General features: G+C 57.6%; 1 protein-coding gene across 1 annotated transcript in view; it reads left to right on the forward strand.

The window, feature by feature from the left end:
* NUDCD3 (NudC domain containing 3) overlaps positions 1 to 14,585 on the forward strand; it is a 31,981-nt gene extending 17,396 nt beyond the window's left edge. The window contains exons 3-6 of the mRNA XM_080370481.1: positions 1,530 to 1,662; positions 6,362 to 6,505; positions 13,298 to 13,486; positions 14,143 to 14,585. Of these exons, the coding sequence (XP_080226607.1) occupies positions 1,530 to 1,662; positions 6,362 to 6,505; positions 13,298 to 13,486; positions 14,143 to 14,253 (577 nt within the window). The 3' untranslated portion in view covers positions 14,254 to 14,585. The remainder of the gene's footprint in view (positions 1 to 1,529; positions 1,663 to 6,361; positions 6,506 to 13,297; positions 13,487 to 14,142) is intronic.
* Positions 14,586 to 15,243: the final 658 nt, after the last annotated feature.

Genomic DNA, 15,243 nt, shown 5'->3' on the forward strand with positions numbered 1-15,243 from the left:
CCATGGCAATGGGCACCCAATGGGCGACTGCCAGGCAAGGCCAAGATGCCCAAAAAAAGTGATGCGGTGCCCCCCCCCCCCCCCTCGAAATCGCTGGCCTGAGGCTGAGCCCATGGTCACTGCCAGGCCCCATGCTGCCTGCGGGGCCCCGAACCGGATCGGAACAACCCGGGGCACGGGTCATTGGGGTAGGGCAGGCAGAACCCTCCGTGCACTCCGCGGAACCATCAGGAAAAAAGAATTGGGGATGATGTGCACACAGCTTCTTCTAGCAACACACTCCAACCGTCTTAGAGCCTAATTTAATTAAAATCGATGGATCTTACATAATCCTCAGGGCGCCGCACTGCTGGAAGCCACCCCCACTCAGTGCTGGCGAGGGTCCCTCGGTGTGGGGGTGTCAGGAAGGCAGCGGGGCGTGGAAAGATGCAGTCCCTGGGGCCAGTTGCACCCTGGTGCCACTTGTCACCGGCCCCCCCCTTATGTAACTTGCTGCAGCCCCATGTTTATACAGCTCCAGATTGAAGCCTAGGTGCGTATCAAAACATTTTAAAATAACTCTGCCTTTTGTTAGCACCACAGCTATCTTTAGAAAATATTTTATTTTATTTGAAAGCCCTCTCCAAGAGTTTCAATGGAATAGATCCTGAGCCTGCCAGCAGTTTAAAGGGACATGGGTGTGATGGAGATCTCCTTTCTTGGCTGGAAATGCTGTATTGATTATTGCTATTGATCTGATAAACCCCATCCTACCCCCAGAACCTCTGCCTCATCCGTCTCCTGAGATTTCTGCAGCTGGAAGTGGCAGCGTTTTGCTCAAGTTGTTGCTTGTGATCTGCTTGTCCAGTTGCCTCCTTCCAGTGCCGTGCCATGCTGTGCTGGCTCTTCAGGCATCCGGCTCCTCAGCTCCATCACCTCTGTCAGCAACTGCCCTGGTCACAGCAGCTGGTGACTTTCCCAAACACACTAAAATCAGGAGGAGGACAACCAGCTCTGTTTTTTCTTGGTGAACCTAGGCTGCAGTGATGGGCCACCACCTCTGTAGCCATGGCAGTGGCTCAGGAGACAGCGCACGCCTTCCAGCACGTGATGGTATCCCCTGCACCAGCTGCAAGGGGTGCAGTGGATGCAGCGGAGAAGTGGAGAGGAAGAGGAGATCTATGCTGATGCAGAATTAGCCAGGAAGGTGCTCCAAGCCATCCGGGACCAGCTCTGCACCTTTGGGCAGCCAAATTATCATGTGTCTCACCAGCTGTCCCACTAGCAGCCTGACTTCCACTGTGGCACACTGGGGAGAGGGCTCCCACTGGGTCCTGGGCTGCTGGCCTGAACCTTCTCCCTTCCTAGATAGGGCCAGCAATGAGGGAGGGACTGGGCATCAGTCTGAAGCATTAGAGATGCTCACAGGATGGCCAAGAAGAGGCTCTGCCCTCCCTTTCTGCATCTTGTATCCTGCTTTCAGGTTTCCTGCTCTCTCTAGGCTCTGTCCTTTCTGACACCTAGCATGTCACCCCTCTCTTCCCCTCCAGGAGACAGGAGCAGTTCCAGACAAACCCCGACAGCTACAACGGAGCTGTGCGAGAGAATTACGCCTGGTCCCAAGACTACAGCGACCTGGAAATTAAAGTGCCTGTGCCCAAGCACATTGTAAAAGGCAAACAGGTAAAGTGGTGTAAATAGTGTGTCTTTCAGCATTTCCCTTTCCCTTGGGGCACCCAGCTTTCCCAGGAAGCTGTGTTTGAAGCAGAAAGGCTCCTTGTCCTTCATACTCAACGAGCAGGGTGTAGTTGTGCATTTTCCTCCAGTGCTGGGTATGTGGCTGGTGGGGACCGACGGTCCCAGCCTGGCCACATTCCTGTTACAACTGCAGTGTCCTTTGCTCCAGCCGCAGGGGGGTTCCCTGGCACTGTATGCCACTTTCTGCATTTTTCCTCTCTGCTTCCACTGACAGCAAACTCACATGCAGGTTTCTGAGCCTGGCTGGGGATGGATGCTCCCTTCCCAGTTCCTCCCTCTGGCTTGGAGTGTCTCGTGCCTTTTGTTTGCAAGTGGGAGCTGCTGCAATGGCTCCTCTGGCATTCAGGAACTGGAGCAGGCACAGCCTGTGTGAGACTTGACCTCTGGGTGGAAGGGAGCTGGGGCTGGGGCATGGGCTGAATAGCCAGACCCTCTCCCTGGCCACCTGTGTGGGCAGGGAGGTCTCACCTCCCTCCTTGGCTCAGGCAGGAACTTCCCTTTCTCTGCTTGCGGCCAGGAGCGGTCACATTGTTTTTTCTTCATCACTTCTGTTCCCTCCTGGTGAGGGACTCAAGAGGAGCATGCTTGTGGCTGGCATTAGTTGGACCCAGAAGGCTGAACTCTCCTGTCTTTCCCAAGTACTGCCCTCTCCATGGCTGATTCTGTATTTTTCCATTTGGGAAGTCCACGCTCTCCCACCTCCCGTTCTCCTCTGCTTCCAGGGTGGCTGAAATGAGCACACTTGGGTTTGTTCACCAGCTCCAGCCTACACAGCTCCTGATCATGCCAAAAGAGTGTAATTGGCAGCAGCAACCTGAACCGGAGGGGTGCGGGGGCAAACGGCTGCCACGAGGACAGCAGGGAGACCAGGAGATGCATCTCTCCCAGTGGGTCTCTAGAACAAACCCAGGCTGTTTCTTGGAAGGATTTGGGAGCATCCAGACGGATGTTGCATCCGTCTGCATCGTATTGCAATCACGATGCCTCTCCCTGCTCAGGGCAGTGCCCTTTGTGCTGGGGGAGTTGTGTCCTTGCCAAAAAAAACCGCATCAGGCTTTGTCTGCCCCATCCTTTGCCACCCAGAGGCATGGGGGCCTTGCAGGTGTTTGGGGAAGGGGCAGCATGCGCTGTTCTGACCTTTTCTCAACTTCAGACTGTGCCATCACTGTGGAAGAGCCCCTGCACCTCAGTGAGGGGCAGAGGGGGGGGGGTGTTGGGGCAGCTCCTTCCCACACTGTTGCTAGTGGTGTGGCTCTGCCTGCCCTGGCCCTGGTTTTTCCCTGCACTGCCCTCTCGGGACAATGGATTGTTCAGATGTTGGACTTTCCTTATCCTTGCAATGTGCCTCCTGGTGTTTGGTTCCTCCATCCCTCTTGGGGCTCCTTGGCAGCTGAGTTTTCCTTCTAAAGTGATCCTATAAATGTCCTCCAGCCTCAGGGGGCTGGAAGCAGATAGGCTGGGTCACAGGCCAAAGCAAGATGGTTCAGAGCCATTTTAAAGCTTGATGGACTTCAGACACATTGTTGATGGGTTCCTGCAAAAGAGAAGCATTCCCCTATGTTCACCACACAGCTACATCTTTTTAAAAAATTATCAGGTTTTTGGCTTGTGCCTGCCAAGGCAAGATTAAAAATCTCCCCCATTAGGTCCCTGGGCTCAGAGTGCGCCCAGCTCTAATGCTGCTCAGAATCTTCCTTATGACACTTTTTTGGATTCAGGCTGTTGCTATGGCACATTTTCACTCGGGTGAGCTTAAGGTTTCCTTGTATGGAGCTCAAAAAAAGTGTCCATGGAGCACAAATGGGCAATGGGGTAGGTGGGAGCATCTTCCTCTGTGGTCTCCACCTCTCTGATCTACTTACGGGCGCAACAGGGGCCCATGGATCTCAGCACTTCCTGAGCACTTAAATAGAGATAATGACAACAAGCCTCTCTTTTTGCCTGGCTCAGAGGAGACGAGCTAGATTCCTTCATAGGTTTGTGTTTGCTTGTTTGATTTGTGTGGGCGGGTGTGGGCGTTTTAGTGTGCGCAGAAATTACTGTGGTGGAAAGCCACGGCAGAGAGCCGAGATCTGGGTTTGCTTGCGAGCGCCAGGAAAGCCAGGCATTTTGGGGGGCAGAGTTGTTTGTGGTGAGCACATGCTGGGGGACAAGCAGCTATCAGAAACTTGGGGGTGCCCCTGCTGATGGCTGTGCTGCCAGGACAATGTTTTCCACGGGATTGCCCTTGGCTTCCCGCTGGGGTCAGGTGCAGGCTGTCCATGCAGTTCTGGCAAACCCTGGTTTTGCTGGCTGTGTGTGCCCTGAGCACAGCGTGGCAGGACAGTTCAGGTGGCAGGGGACAGGGGAAGGAAGGGCAGCTCCTCAAAGAACCTGGCCACCCTGCTCAGTAGAGTTGGGGCAGGTTTTTCCACCAAGCAGAGGCAGTTTTTCCACCAAGGCACCCAAGAAGGAGCCACTGCCCATGTGTGCCAAACCCTGCGTTCACTGGGCACGACCATGTGCACACGTGAGTCCTCTCAGACATTTCTCTCCACGCAAGGGCAGTCAGGGCTCTCCAGCAGCGCATGCTTTGCTTGTGTCCCCTGTCACCACTCCCAGCGGGCTGATGTGCCAAGAGGGGCCTTTTTTCCTGGCTGCAGGTAGAAGCGGGTATTGCAGTTCCTTCTTGGGCCGGCTGGTTGTGCAGCCAGGTGGCTGGCTTGAGGCTGCCCCATTTGGATCTCTTCTTCCATCTGAGTTTCCCCACTCCCTGTCCTAATGCCCCGGTGATCTCAGAGATGTCCCTCAGCCCCACCAGCTGTCTTGTGCATCTACTTCGGTATAAAACCCCTCTCGCACTCGATTGCTGCTGTCCCCCTGGATCCCACAGGCATGATGCTGCATCTGTGCCTTCCATATCTCCAGCCTCCCTGGCCTTCTATGCCCCAAAGAAGCTCCCCCAGAAGGTGACTTGGGGGTCACCTTGTTTTATTGCCCTTGACCCTTTCTGGGCAGGCCCTGTTGTTGTACTGAGAATGTGGTGTCAGGAACCCTGTCCATGTGCCTCGGCACCAGGGCACGAGGTGGTGGGAGAGAGCAGAGCCTCAGCCCCACACCTTGTCCCTATGGTGAGGCCTCAGGCCTGGACTGCAGGAAGCTGCTCCAGGCTGCAGCCTCCTCAGAGATGTTTCCCATCCAGGAGGAGCTGCTTTCACAGAGGCTGTCTGCAGCCACATGCCAGGTGGAAGCCAGAAGGTATTCTTTCCTGTCTGGCAGAGCTGGAGCTCCTGTCCCTTCCCCGATCCCCTTCCAGTCATGGTCCTGCTCCCAGCCGTCAGCATCAGATCTCATTCCCGGTGTCGCCCTGTGCCGTGTGTGCTGGGCCTCCTCTGCTCCTGTCGAAGCCCTGGCAGCTCCCTGTCACACGCTGCAGGTCTGGGGGCTTTATCTAGGTGGCATCAATCATGCAGCCAGGGTGCCCTCCCCGGCTGGAGCAGCTTTGCCTGTCTCTTGCCTGCGTGGAGCTAGTGAGCTGCTGGAAATCTCCTAGGTAATGGATAATGTAATAACATTTCAAATGAGATCTGCAGAGCGGGAGGAAGATCTGGGGGAACTCTGGGAGAGAATGCAGGCAAATGTCACTGCAGTCCCTCCTCTCTGGCCAGAGATGGGGCTGCACCTGGGGCAACAAACCTGCCCCTTCCCAGCCAGGTCCTCCCCTAATCCCCTGGCCTGGCTCAGGCTCTCTGCTGGCAGCAGCTCAGGGCCGAAGGGGAAAGGAGAGAGCATATGGTCTCTCCGGAGAGCAAGGGTACTGCGTGCCGTGCAGCAGAGTCGCAGTCTGCCTCTGTCTCCTCGGGGGAGGGCCGTGTCACCTCTGCAGCAGGTCAGAGCAGGGTTCCCCATATGGTTCCTGCAGGCGGGAGCTGGCCCTGCTCCTGGGGATGGAGCTGCCTCATCCCCTCGCCCCCGTGGTGGGGGAGAAAGGGAGCCATGCCGCAGTGTCCCTTCCACACGTGGCCCCTCCTCGCATGCCCGATGGGAGGCCTGGGCTGAGCCCAGCGCTGGCTCCGGCGGCAGAAATGGAGCCAAGGAGCATGTTTTCGGTGCAGTGCAGCAGAAGTGGGGATGAGCTGCTGCAGCCTTTCCCAGTGTAGAAATCCCCGAATTGCTTCTGCTTGGTAGGGGAGCACTCAGCCCTGAGGAAGATGCATACCCATGCCCAGCTCATCACGGTGACAACCAGGCACCCACTGTGCTCCTAAAGATCTCGGTTGCACCAGGTGGGCGTCCAACCTTTGAGCACTGTATGGGGGAGGCCTGTAGTGCTGCCGGTTTTCTCTGTGGGGAAACTGAGGCACGGGGCAATCGCAGTGGCAGAAGCAGCTGCCTCACATCCCTCTAGGGCTCTGTCTGCTGGGCCCTGCTGCCTTTCATTCCCCAGAGAGCTTTCCTTACTCCTCCAAGGTGTTGCTGTTTGCTCTGAAACAATAGTGGGATTCCCACCCTCCTGCTACATGCAGATCTGAAAGCTCTTCTCTCTCTCTCATCCCCAGCGAGCGCACTTGACCCTGCATCCCAACTAGCACAAGCCAGAGGGCAAGCAGGGACCTTCCTGATTATTTTCTCTCTCTGTTTCCAGGTGTCTGTGGGTATCAGCAACAACGCAATTCGCGTAGCTGTGCTGGAGGGGAGCAACCAGCGCGTCCTCATGGAAGGGAAACTCACCCACAAGATCAATACAGAGAGTTCCCTCTGGAGCCTGGAGCCAGGGAAGTGCATTTTGGTAAGGGCAGTCCGCTCCAGCCATGTCTCTGCACCTTGGCTTGCAGCTCTGCTGGGCTTGACCTGGAAAACCGGAGCAGCTGGAAGTCTGAGCCAGATCTGGCTGTGTCTGGCTTCCCCTACCCATCATCCAGTTCATTCTACCCTTGCCTGTGTGCCATGCCCTGCCTCTAGCTCCTGAGCTGCCCCTCTGGGTGAGTGGCAGCGGGGTGCTGGCAGAGCAATGCATCCATCAGGATGAGGAAGGTCCGCAAGCTCCAGCCTGTGGTGGTGGGAGCACATCTGTTACCTAGAGGTGGTCACTGTCCCCTGATGCCAGCACACGGGGTCTGCCAGCGGAGGGAGGCCATGGCACGGCACCGTGGTGCCCATGTTGTGCACCTGTCTCTGCTAGCTTTGCCCTCTCGCTCCCCTGGCCTCGGTCCTACCCCGGCATCCCGGCAGATGCCTGTTCCCTGCCATTCATTTCTGTTCTGCCTTATGTTTCTTACTTACTCTGTTTGAAGGGGTCACTGTGGCTACTTCTCTGTTTGCCTTCAGCAGGCACCGTGGCTTGCTGTGTACCTCAACAGGGAAGATTTATCTTCCCTGTTGAGATGTTTTGGGGGCTGTTGGTGCCCGGCAGCGTGTTACTACTGGTGAGTTCCCAGCCTTGTGACTCATTTCTGGTGTGCTCCAGATGTCCAGGCTGAGGATTTGAGTTCTGCTATCCTGGGGCTGTGTCCACAGCTGAAGCCGTCCTGGGGGTTGTGCTGGTGGCCATCAGCCTGGAATCTTTGAGTGTCAAACAGTTGCCAAACTCCTGGGCGAGTTTTGGAGCCAGGATTGTGCCAGGAGTTGGGTTTTGCCACCTGTGGCCATCTTTGTCCTCTCCTTTTCCACCCAGTGGCTTTCCTGGAAGAGTTTCAGGAGCATCAAGGCTGTCGCGAGCCGCAGGAGGGGATGTTGGCTGCATGGGTCAGGCATGTGAGGCTGTTCCTGACCCCATGCAGGCAGCACCGTCCCTGAAAGGGAAGAAGCCGGCTTCAAGCCTTCCACCTCATGTCACGAGGGTGGCAGCAGACAGGCACCCAAAGCCAAGCCCCCACAGCAGGAAATCGAGTGGGAATGTGCTGCCAGAGGCAGAAGAGCTGAGGGTGGTGCGGGGAGATGCTGCACGGGCACTGCCTGGCCACTGCAGATCTGTATGGATGTACTCTGGGATGACAGACCGGTACCAAAAGGATGAGGTCCCTGCAAGAGAGAGGAGCCTCTCTGACTCCATTAGGCTGTTGAAAGGATGTGAAAAGGAGACAGTGGCATCATTAACCTGCATTTTCTGAATGTTCTTAAGCTTCTTGAAAATTAACTAATCTGGGAAGAGAAACAATCTTGGGAAGAAGTAAACCCATACAAGAGGAGGTGGCCCAATGGGTGGCTTTGCAGCGCAGATGAGAGTCCCTGGTGGGTGTTCCCAGGATCAGCAACGGAGGCAATGTTTGTTAAATATCCAGTGCTGGAGGAGGATGGGAACGGCATGCGGGTGGAGCGGGACTCAGGGTTTTCTGGAGCGGCCATGGGCAGCGCGGGGAGTGGTCCCATTACCTCCAACCCTAGAGCTGGGTCTTGCCTCAAATTAGCGCGAGCGCAGGGTTGTGAGGATCTCCAGCTGGCTGCCAACATATTGATGGTGGGATGAAATTTCGCTTGAAGAATTGTAAGGTAACTGGAGCAGAGTGAGTAATTCTCACCCAAGAGCATCTCCTTTTTCCGTGCTCAGAGTAGCCAAAAGTGGTTTGCAACTCCTCCCGATTCATTCATCAGGAGACACCCAGCCTTGTGTTAAAGCATGGCTTTGTTCAGCGCCTGGGAGGGGACTGGATGGGAGCCGTTTGGGTTTGGTTGGAGGGCTCACGGGGCATACAGGCCCTTTCTGTGCCCGAGTTTTCGCACCCGCATGTTGCACAGCTGCCTGTGAACTCCAAATGTGGTGGCCGGGAACGTCTTTGTCCTGCAACATACCACAAGGTGCCACCTGGCTACCTGGCTTCCCTCCCCACAACCCAGGGAACCACATCCCCTGGCAGGGTGAGGATGCAGCTGAAACCAAATTCACCCAGTGCCAGCGTCGAAATCATCCGAGGAGATCCTGGCCACCTTGGCTACTGCTTGGGAAACCTCAGCAGCTCTTGTCTGGAGAAAAAACCTGTCCATGCTTGCGTTTTTGTGGTCTGTGAGTTGAGGCAATCCCGGTGGGCAGAGCTTGGTCCATGCACTGAGGAGGTACTTGGTCTCTCCTGCTTGGTCTTGTCCATCTGGGCAAGACCCAGTTCTGTGCAGAGAGGCTGTTGAGTCCTGTGCAGTCTGGCAGGATACATCAAGGTTCATCAGGATCCCTGCGCTCTCCATGCTGCTGTTGAGCTGTGATGCCTTTCACTTCCTGTGAGCGTCCTCAGCTTCCCCTGTCCCTTCCTTGGCTCCAGGGTGGCCGTTCTTGGGTTTTCATCAACTGGCCTCCCTTCTCCCCCCAGCTCTTACCCAAAGAAGGTTAATTTGCCTTATAACCCCTCCTAGCTCTGCTTTCCCCAATCCTATCTGGTGTTCTTATCAACTTATCCTCTTCATCACACATCTGCTCACTCTCCAGCAGCCCCAGCACTCCCCTCTTCCCAGCGCTCAGAGACCGCTCCTGCTCTGTGAGGTTCTCCCTGCTGGAGCCTGGGCTGAGCACCAACACATTTCCCATCTCATCCTTTGGCATACTCATGGTTTGCACAACAGCCCGGCTGCAGCAGAAACCCAGCGGGTGTCATTTCGAAGCAGAACACTCTGCTGATGGCCGCGATGCGTGGCAGCGGCTCTGTCCACACCTCCTCCTGCTCAGAGCCATGTCCCAGGCTTGTGCCTCTGCCTGCGGTGCCATGCCGAAGCCCTGGTCTTGGGCACAATCCCGGTGCCCTCCCTTCTCTGTCACACCCGCTTGCTTGTCAAAAGTGAGATTAAAATAACTTTGCACGAGCTGTTTTTAGAAATCTCTGCTGGGTGTTGTGCACAACACATTTTGGGATCATTTTTGTTGTTCAGGACTTTCTTTCCCGTTCCCTCTCTTTTTCTCCTCCTCTCCAGCATTTATTATCCATGCTTGGGCTCTTGTCACCAAGTCCTACCTTGAACAGCTATTACAGTCTTCAGCTTGTCATCTTACAAGCCGTGAGGCCAAGTTAATAATAATCTGCGGTGCCTTCCCTCCACCCTGCCCTCCACATGCTGCTGGAAACGTCGCCTGCTGCCTCCTCCGTACCCTCTAAACATCTTCCACTGACTTTTGGGGCAGTGGCTGCTGTTGTTCCAGAAAGAAAGCAAGTGCTGAGAGGTTGTTTTTCCAAGACCTGCTTATATCCCTTGGCAGCATCTCTCCAGCTCTGACAAGGTATTTAGGATTGGAGAAGAACCCTCATCTATGGCAAAGCCCAGCACCAGCAGTGAAGAATTGTGACCTTCTTGGCAGGACACGGAGATGTGACATGACACTGTGTCCATGCCAATGATGCCTGTCACCCCGTTCATGTGCTGCTGGAGGATCCCTCCTGGCCACAGATGTGCCTGCCAAGTGTCCTGTGCCTCCCGTATGCCCATCTCTGCCTGTAGCGATCCTCCTTGCCCGGCAGGTCCTCAGCCAGCCCCTGTGCTCTGTCGATGCCAAGCACACCGGCCGGGAAGCAGCCCCTGCCCCTCCTGGCTGACAGTTCACGTCTCAAGACACCAGCTTTGGGAATGTGTGTGCTGGGTCACAAGGGTGCTGCCGACTTTGGAAACAGCAGCTGGGCTGTCCCGCCAACAAGCCTCCCTCTCAGGGAGAAACAGCAGAGGCTGTTCCTGCTTTCCTGTACACCCCAAAAGACTCAGCAAGGCTTTGGCCCCTTTTGGCTGTGGGTGAAGGATCTCTTGACAGCCCAGGAGGCCTTTGGGACCCACCAATCTAAAAAGCAGAGAGGAAGAAGTCTGACCAAGAGCCCAGGTGTGCTGCAGGGACCTGATCCTTCCTCTGGCAAATGGCCATCAGCATTTCTAGGGCCCTGGAGGATCAGCCCGAGTTGCTGGCTGGGAAACTTGTAGTGGCAGCATCAAGTGCAAGCAAAGCTTTTGCCTTGTCTCAAAGCAAGAAATGTAATCAGATTGAGAATTGTCCTTGTGAAAAAAGCCCTGCGCCTTCCTGGAGCGCCCCAGGGTTTCCAGAGCACTACCTGAGGAAGTGTGCAGCCTCGCATGGTGCTGTCGGTCAGGTGCTAGAGCCTTTCTCTGTAGGTGGTGATGGCTGGTGCTCGCAGGGCATCACCCTGCCTGGGCTGAGCCTGGAGATCTGCCGTGGTCTCTCAGCTCTCCCTTACCTCAAAGCTGTGCACCCAAGCACTTGGTGAGGCTCCAGCCCACGTCTCCATCACTGCAAGCTCTCATAGCCCAGGTGCCCAGGCAAGTGATGGGCTGAATCAACTGAGATTGCCAGCAGAACCATGTTCAAGAAATCAACCTGAGCCTGTGCTTCCGGTCCCGGAGGATGGACCTGTCTTCAGTGAGTGCTCTAGCACCGCTTTGAGTCACAATACCCCAAACTCAAGGTGACGGGAGCTTTGCCCTGGCTCATGGGTGTTTTAGAGGCTCATGTCAGAAAGTGGGGCTCCCACCATGGAGCGAGTCCCACTGTGGAATAAAGGGGGATGAGCAAATTCCCCTGTGTGCACAAGGCGGGCTGCAGAGGTTAATTAATTATTGTTTGCAAAGCAGTCAGTGCTGTATCGATGCACACTGAAGAAAAGCTGGTGAGGAAATGAATAATTCTGTCTTCCCAGCAGGGTGGGAAACAGTATGCGGTAAATAAAGTGAGGGCCACGCATGGGGCGGGGAAGGAGGAAAGGATCCCCAGGCTGGCGCTCACAGCAGCAGCTCCGCTGTCTTTCACCGCGGGTGGTCTGCAGACGAGGGGGATTCAGGTCTCGTGGGTGTTTCCCACCTGGTCTGCGGCTCCGTGGGGGTTCCCTGGGGTTTGCTGGTGGTGGGGAACAGTGGTAGGGTGCCAGGGAGGAAGGGGGTTTGGTAGGGAAGGGAGAGGGGATGGATTTTCCTTCCCCTGATGGTCAAATGGATGTGAGGCGATGCCTGATCAGCCGGGAAGTCCTCCAGCATCCCTTCATCCCTTTGCTGCCGGGTTGGCTCTGGCGGGGACATCCCAAGCAGGGCCTTGCCATGCATGCTGGGCCGCGAAGCCATGAGAGCACAGCTTGCACTGAAGCCGTCACCAGGGCAGCTCACATCTTGCTGGCGGCACTGTGGGGACATTCCTCTTGTTTCACATCCAGAGAAGCAGCAGTGAGCCTGGAGGGTGCTACTGTGGCAGGCCAGGGCTGGCCGGGCCTGCTGACCCACGGCTGGTCTTGCCCACTGAGGGGGCGATGTTCCCCAGGGAGCTTGCTGCTCCTCCGCCTGCCCACCCAGGGCTGGGAAGCCCACGAGCAAACCCTCAGCGGCTCTTCTTCCCCTCAAAAGTGGAACCGTGCAATTAAGAGGAGATGAAGCACGCCTGGCTAGCTGGAAAAACTAACGCCTTCCCCAAGATGGAATATTTTACTGGCTCTGCTCTCCCAGAAGGATTAAGCCCCAGCCACCCCCTCCTGTATTAATTGGTTCCTTTTCTTTGCACAGCAGAGAGACACCCGGCTCCGTAACTCTAATGGCTGCCCGTGTTTCCCCCCCCAGAGCTGTTGAGCTTCCAGGGAGGTTTGAGTAAATTGTATTGTCTGCCTTTATTGATGATTTTGCAGAGGCCGACGGATGCCATACATCTTTGTTGCTGCTGGGATTATTGCTAAAATAATACAGGAGAAAGAAGTCCACCCTTCCTGGCAAAAAAAAAAAAAGGGATGCCCCGTGGTCACGCTGGCACTTGCTGGCAGCCGGCGCGGCCCCTCTGGCTGTCCAGCTCCATGCAAGGTGCTGCTTGTGCTCATGCGTCTCGGAGGCCCACGGCTATGGCCAGTGGCTTTTGCCAGCGAGGATGTCAGCTGGAGGCGAGGGGATGTCCCCTCTCCTCACGTCACCCCTCCTGGGTGGCCAACAAGCTGTGGTGCCACGGGAGGTAGGTGCTGGCAGCGAGCAGGGGCAGCATGGAGCAGTGGGTGACATTTTTGCCTCCTTTGCGGCCACGCTCCCACCTGTGGAGCAAGCCCAGCGGGGGAGCCGAGCCGAGGGCTCCTTCTGGGTTAGGGAAATGTGAAATTGCGGCGCTGGGAGCCCCGGCGCCATGCTCTGCCAGGCAGGGCCTCCTCATCTGCCAGGTGCCCGGGCTCAGCTCCTGGGTGGCTGCAGACGAGCCGGCCGGCTCTCCGGGCCCTGTACCATGTTGCTGCTGCTGCATTGGCCTCGCAGCCGCGGCTGGCGTTGCCCACGTCAGGCCCCCCGTGGAGGACACCGGCCCTGGCCTCGAGCCGCGGCGTGGGCCAAGGTTTCAGCGGTGCCTTCCAGCCCAGAGGCTGTGGAGCACTGCCGCACGCGGGTGCAAAGCCCTCAGACCGCCGAGGGAGAGGGGGGTGAGTGTTTCTCCCCCTCTGCCAGCCATGGGGGGGATCTGGGGCTCGATCGGTGGTGAGCAGGACCTCTGCTCACGGGCAAGCCCCGGCCATGCTGTGGAGCAATGCACGGGCACAGCCGAGCTCACAGCATCGCTGGCACGGAGGTGTGGAGCAGCTGGGGGGTAACGCACCCCAGGGGCAGGACGGAGGCTCCTCTCCCCGCTCTCCTCTGACCCGCACCTTGTCCCCAGATCAACCTGAACAAGGGGGACGAGTACTGGTGGAATGCCATCCTGGAGGGCGAGGAGCAAATTGACATCGACAAGATCAACAAGGAGCGCTCCATGGCCACGGTGGATGAGGAGGAGCATGCCGTGCTAGACCGCCTCACCTTTGACTACCACCAGAAGCTGCAGGGCAAGCCCCAGAGCCACGAGCTGGTAGGTGCCGGCCACCCTGTGCCACCAGCTCAGCCCTGCGCTGCCATGTGCCCACCAGCTCCTCCGTGGGTCCTGTTGCTGGTGAAAGGGTGCGGCGTGGGGCAGCTTCACAGCTCCACTCCATCTCAGCTCCTCCTCACGCAGCGCCTCCCCACATCTCCAGTCCGGGGCATGATGTGCTGCTAGTCCCTGGTTTTGCCCACACGCTGCCATCTTCCCCTTCCCTGCACCATGAGAAATGCTGGTGACCCCAGACCCCCTGTGCTGGTGATGGGCCCCACATCCGTGCGCCTCCCTCCAGAGCCAGCCCCACCATCCGCCTGCTGCATCTGCTCTGGGATGCACCCGCCCCGGTCTGGGTACAGCTACCTGCCGTTGCCCATCGCTGCCTCCCAGCCCCCCGCACCACCTGCCCTTGCCTGGGCAGGTGAGAGGAGGGTGGGTGAAGCGCGGCAGCCCTTGTGTTCCCTTGGAAATCCTGCAGCCGTCACCCAGGGTGGAGGGGTGCCGTTGCTGAGCCCCAAAACCCCCTTCAATGCGTCAGGTGGCCGCGCAGCCCTGACATACCCTCAGCTGGGGTGGCAGGGAGGGTGAGGGGCATGGGCGAAGGCGTGGGGTCAGCCGCAGCCTGACGGGAGCCTGGGGCCTCTTTGCAGAAGGTGCACGAGATGCTGAAGAAGGGCTGGGACACTGAGGGCTCCCCCTTCCGCGGCCAGAAGTTCGACCCCTCCATGTTCAACATCTCTCCTGGCGCCGTGCAGTTTTGACAGTGGCAAGAAGCAGCCAAGAAACAAAGTGGGGAGAGGAGAAACCCACCCAGACGCCCACCCAGGACCATCACACTCAGTGCTGGTGCCCGTAACCCTCTTGCCAATGATGCATGCCACCAGTGCCCTTCCACTGCCTTTGCCACCCGGCACACTGGCACTGGGCTCGGCGGTTTGATGTGTGTGCGGGGAAACCTGGCAAATGCAGATTTACGTCCCATCACCAAGGCAACCCAAGCGGCTGGGACCCTTCTCCTCTCCTCGCCTAGCGCTGGTGATGGCTCTGTTGTTTTTCCGGAATAGACGGAGCTCGTTGGGTGACATAATTATTATTTTTGGTGGCTGTCGATGCTTCTTTTCAGGCTTCTTGGGGTGCAGATCCCTCCCCACCCTGGCACGGGGCAGCTTTGGCCCTCATGGCTGGAGCTGTGCTCTCCACAGCTCTGGCTACTGGCAGCAGGGTTGGGGGGGGGGCACATGGGGGTGGCCTGCCCCCCTGCCCACACCCTGCCTGCTTCCCTGCCTGCCCGGCACCCCCAGCTACCCGCACTGGGCCCTGCTCCGGGATCTCCCATGGGTGCTGCGCAGCCCCTGCCCCTGCCTGGCCAGAGGGCCCCCTCCGGTGCTGCAGGGGGGGGCGTGTCTTCTGGGTTCACCCCCCTTCAGCTCATCACCGGAGGGGATCCGGAGGTGGGTGGTGGGCAGAGACCCCAGCCAGCCCCCGGGGCTTGCTTCCCCTTTCCTCAGGGGGTTGGCAGAGGTCAGTGGGGCTGTCACCTACCACACTGCGGCGGGGAGCGCGTGTCCAGGCTGTGCTTAGGGGTACCTGGGAGGGGGCCACCAGCCCCTCCCCCTACCAGTGGGCAGCAGCCAGGAAACATCTGGGCTTCCCTGGCACAGCACTTTGGGGTCTGGGAGTGGGCACATGGGAGCTGTGCCCTGCCCACCCCACCCCCAGACCCAGTTTGGCTCTTGCAGCTTCCCACTGAC

This window comes from Falco punctatus (genome assembly GCF_963210335.1).
Source record: "Falco punctatus genome assembly, chromosome: 20".
NCBI classification, from domain to species: domain Eukaryota; kingdom Metazoa; phylum Chordata; class Aves; order Falconiformes; family Falconidae; genus Falco; species Falco punctatus.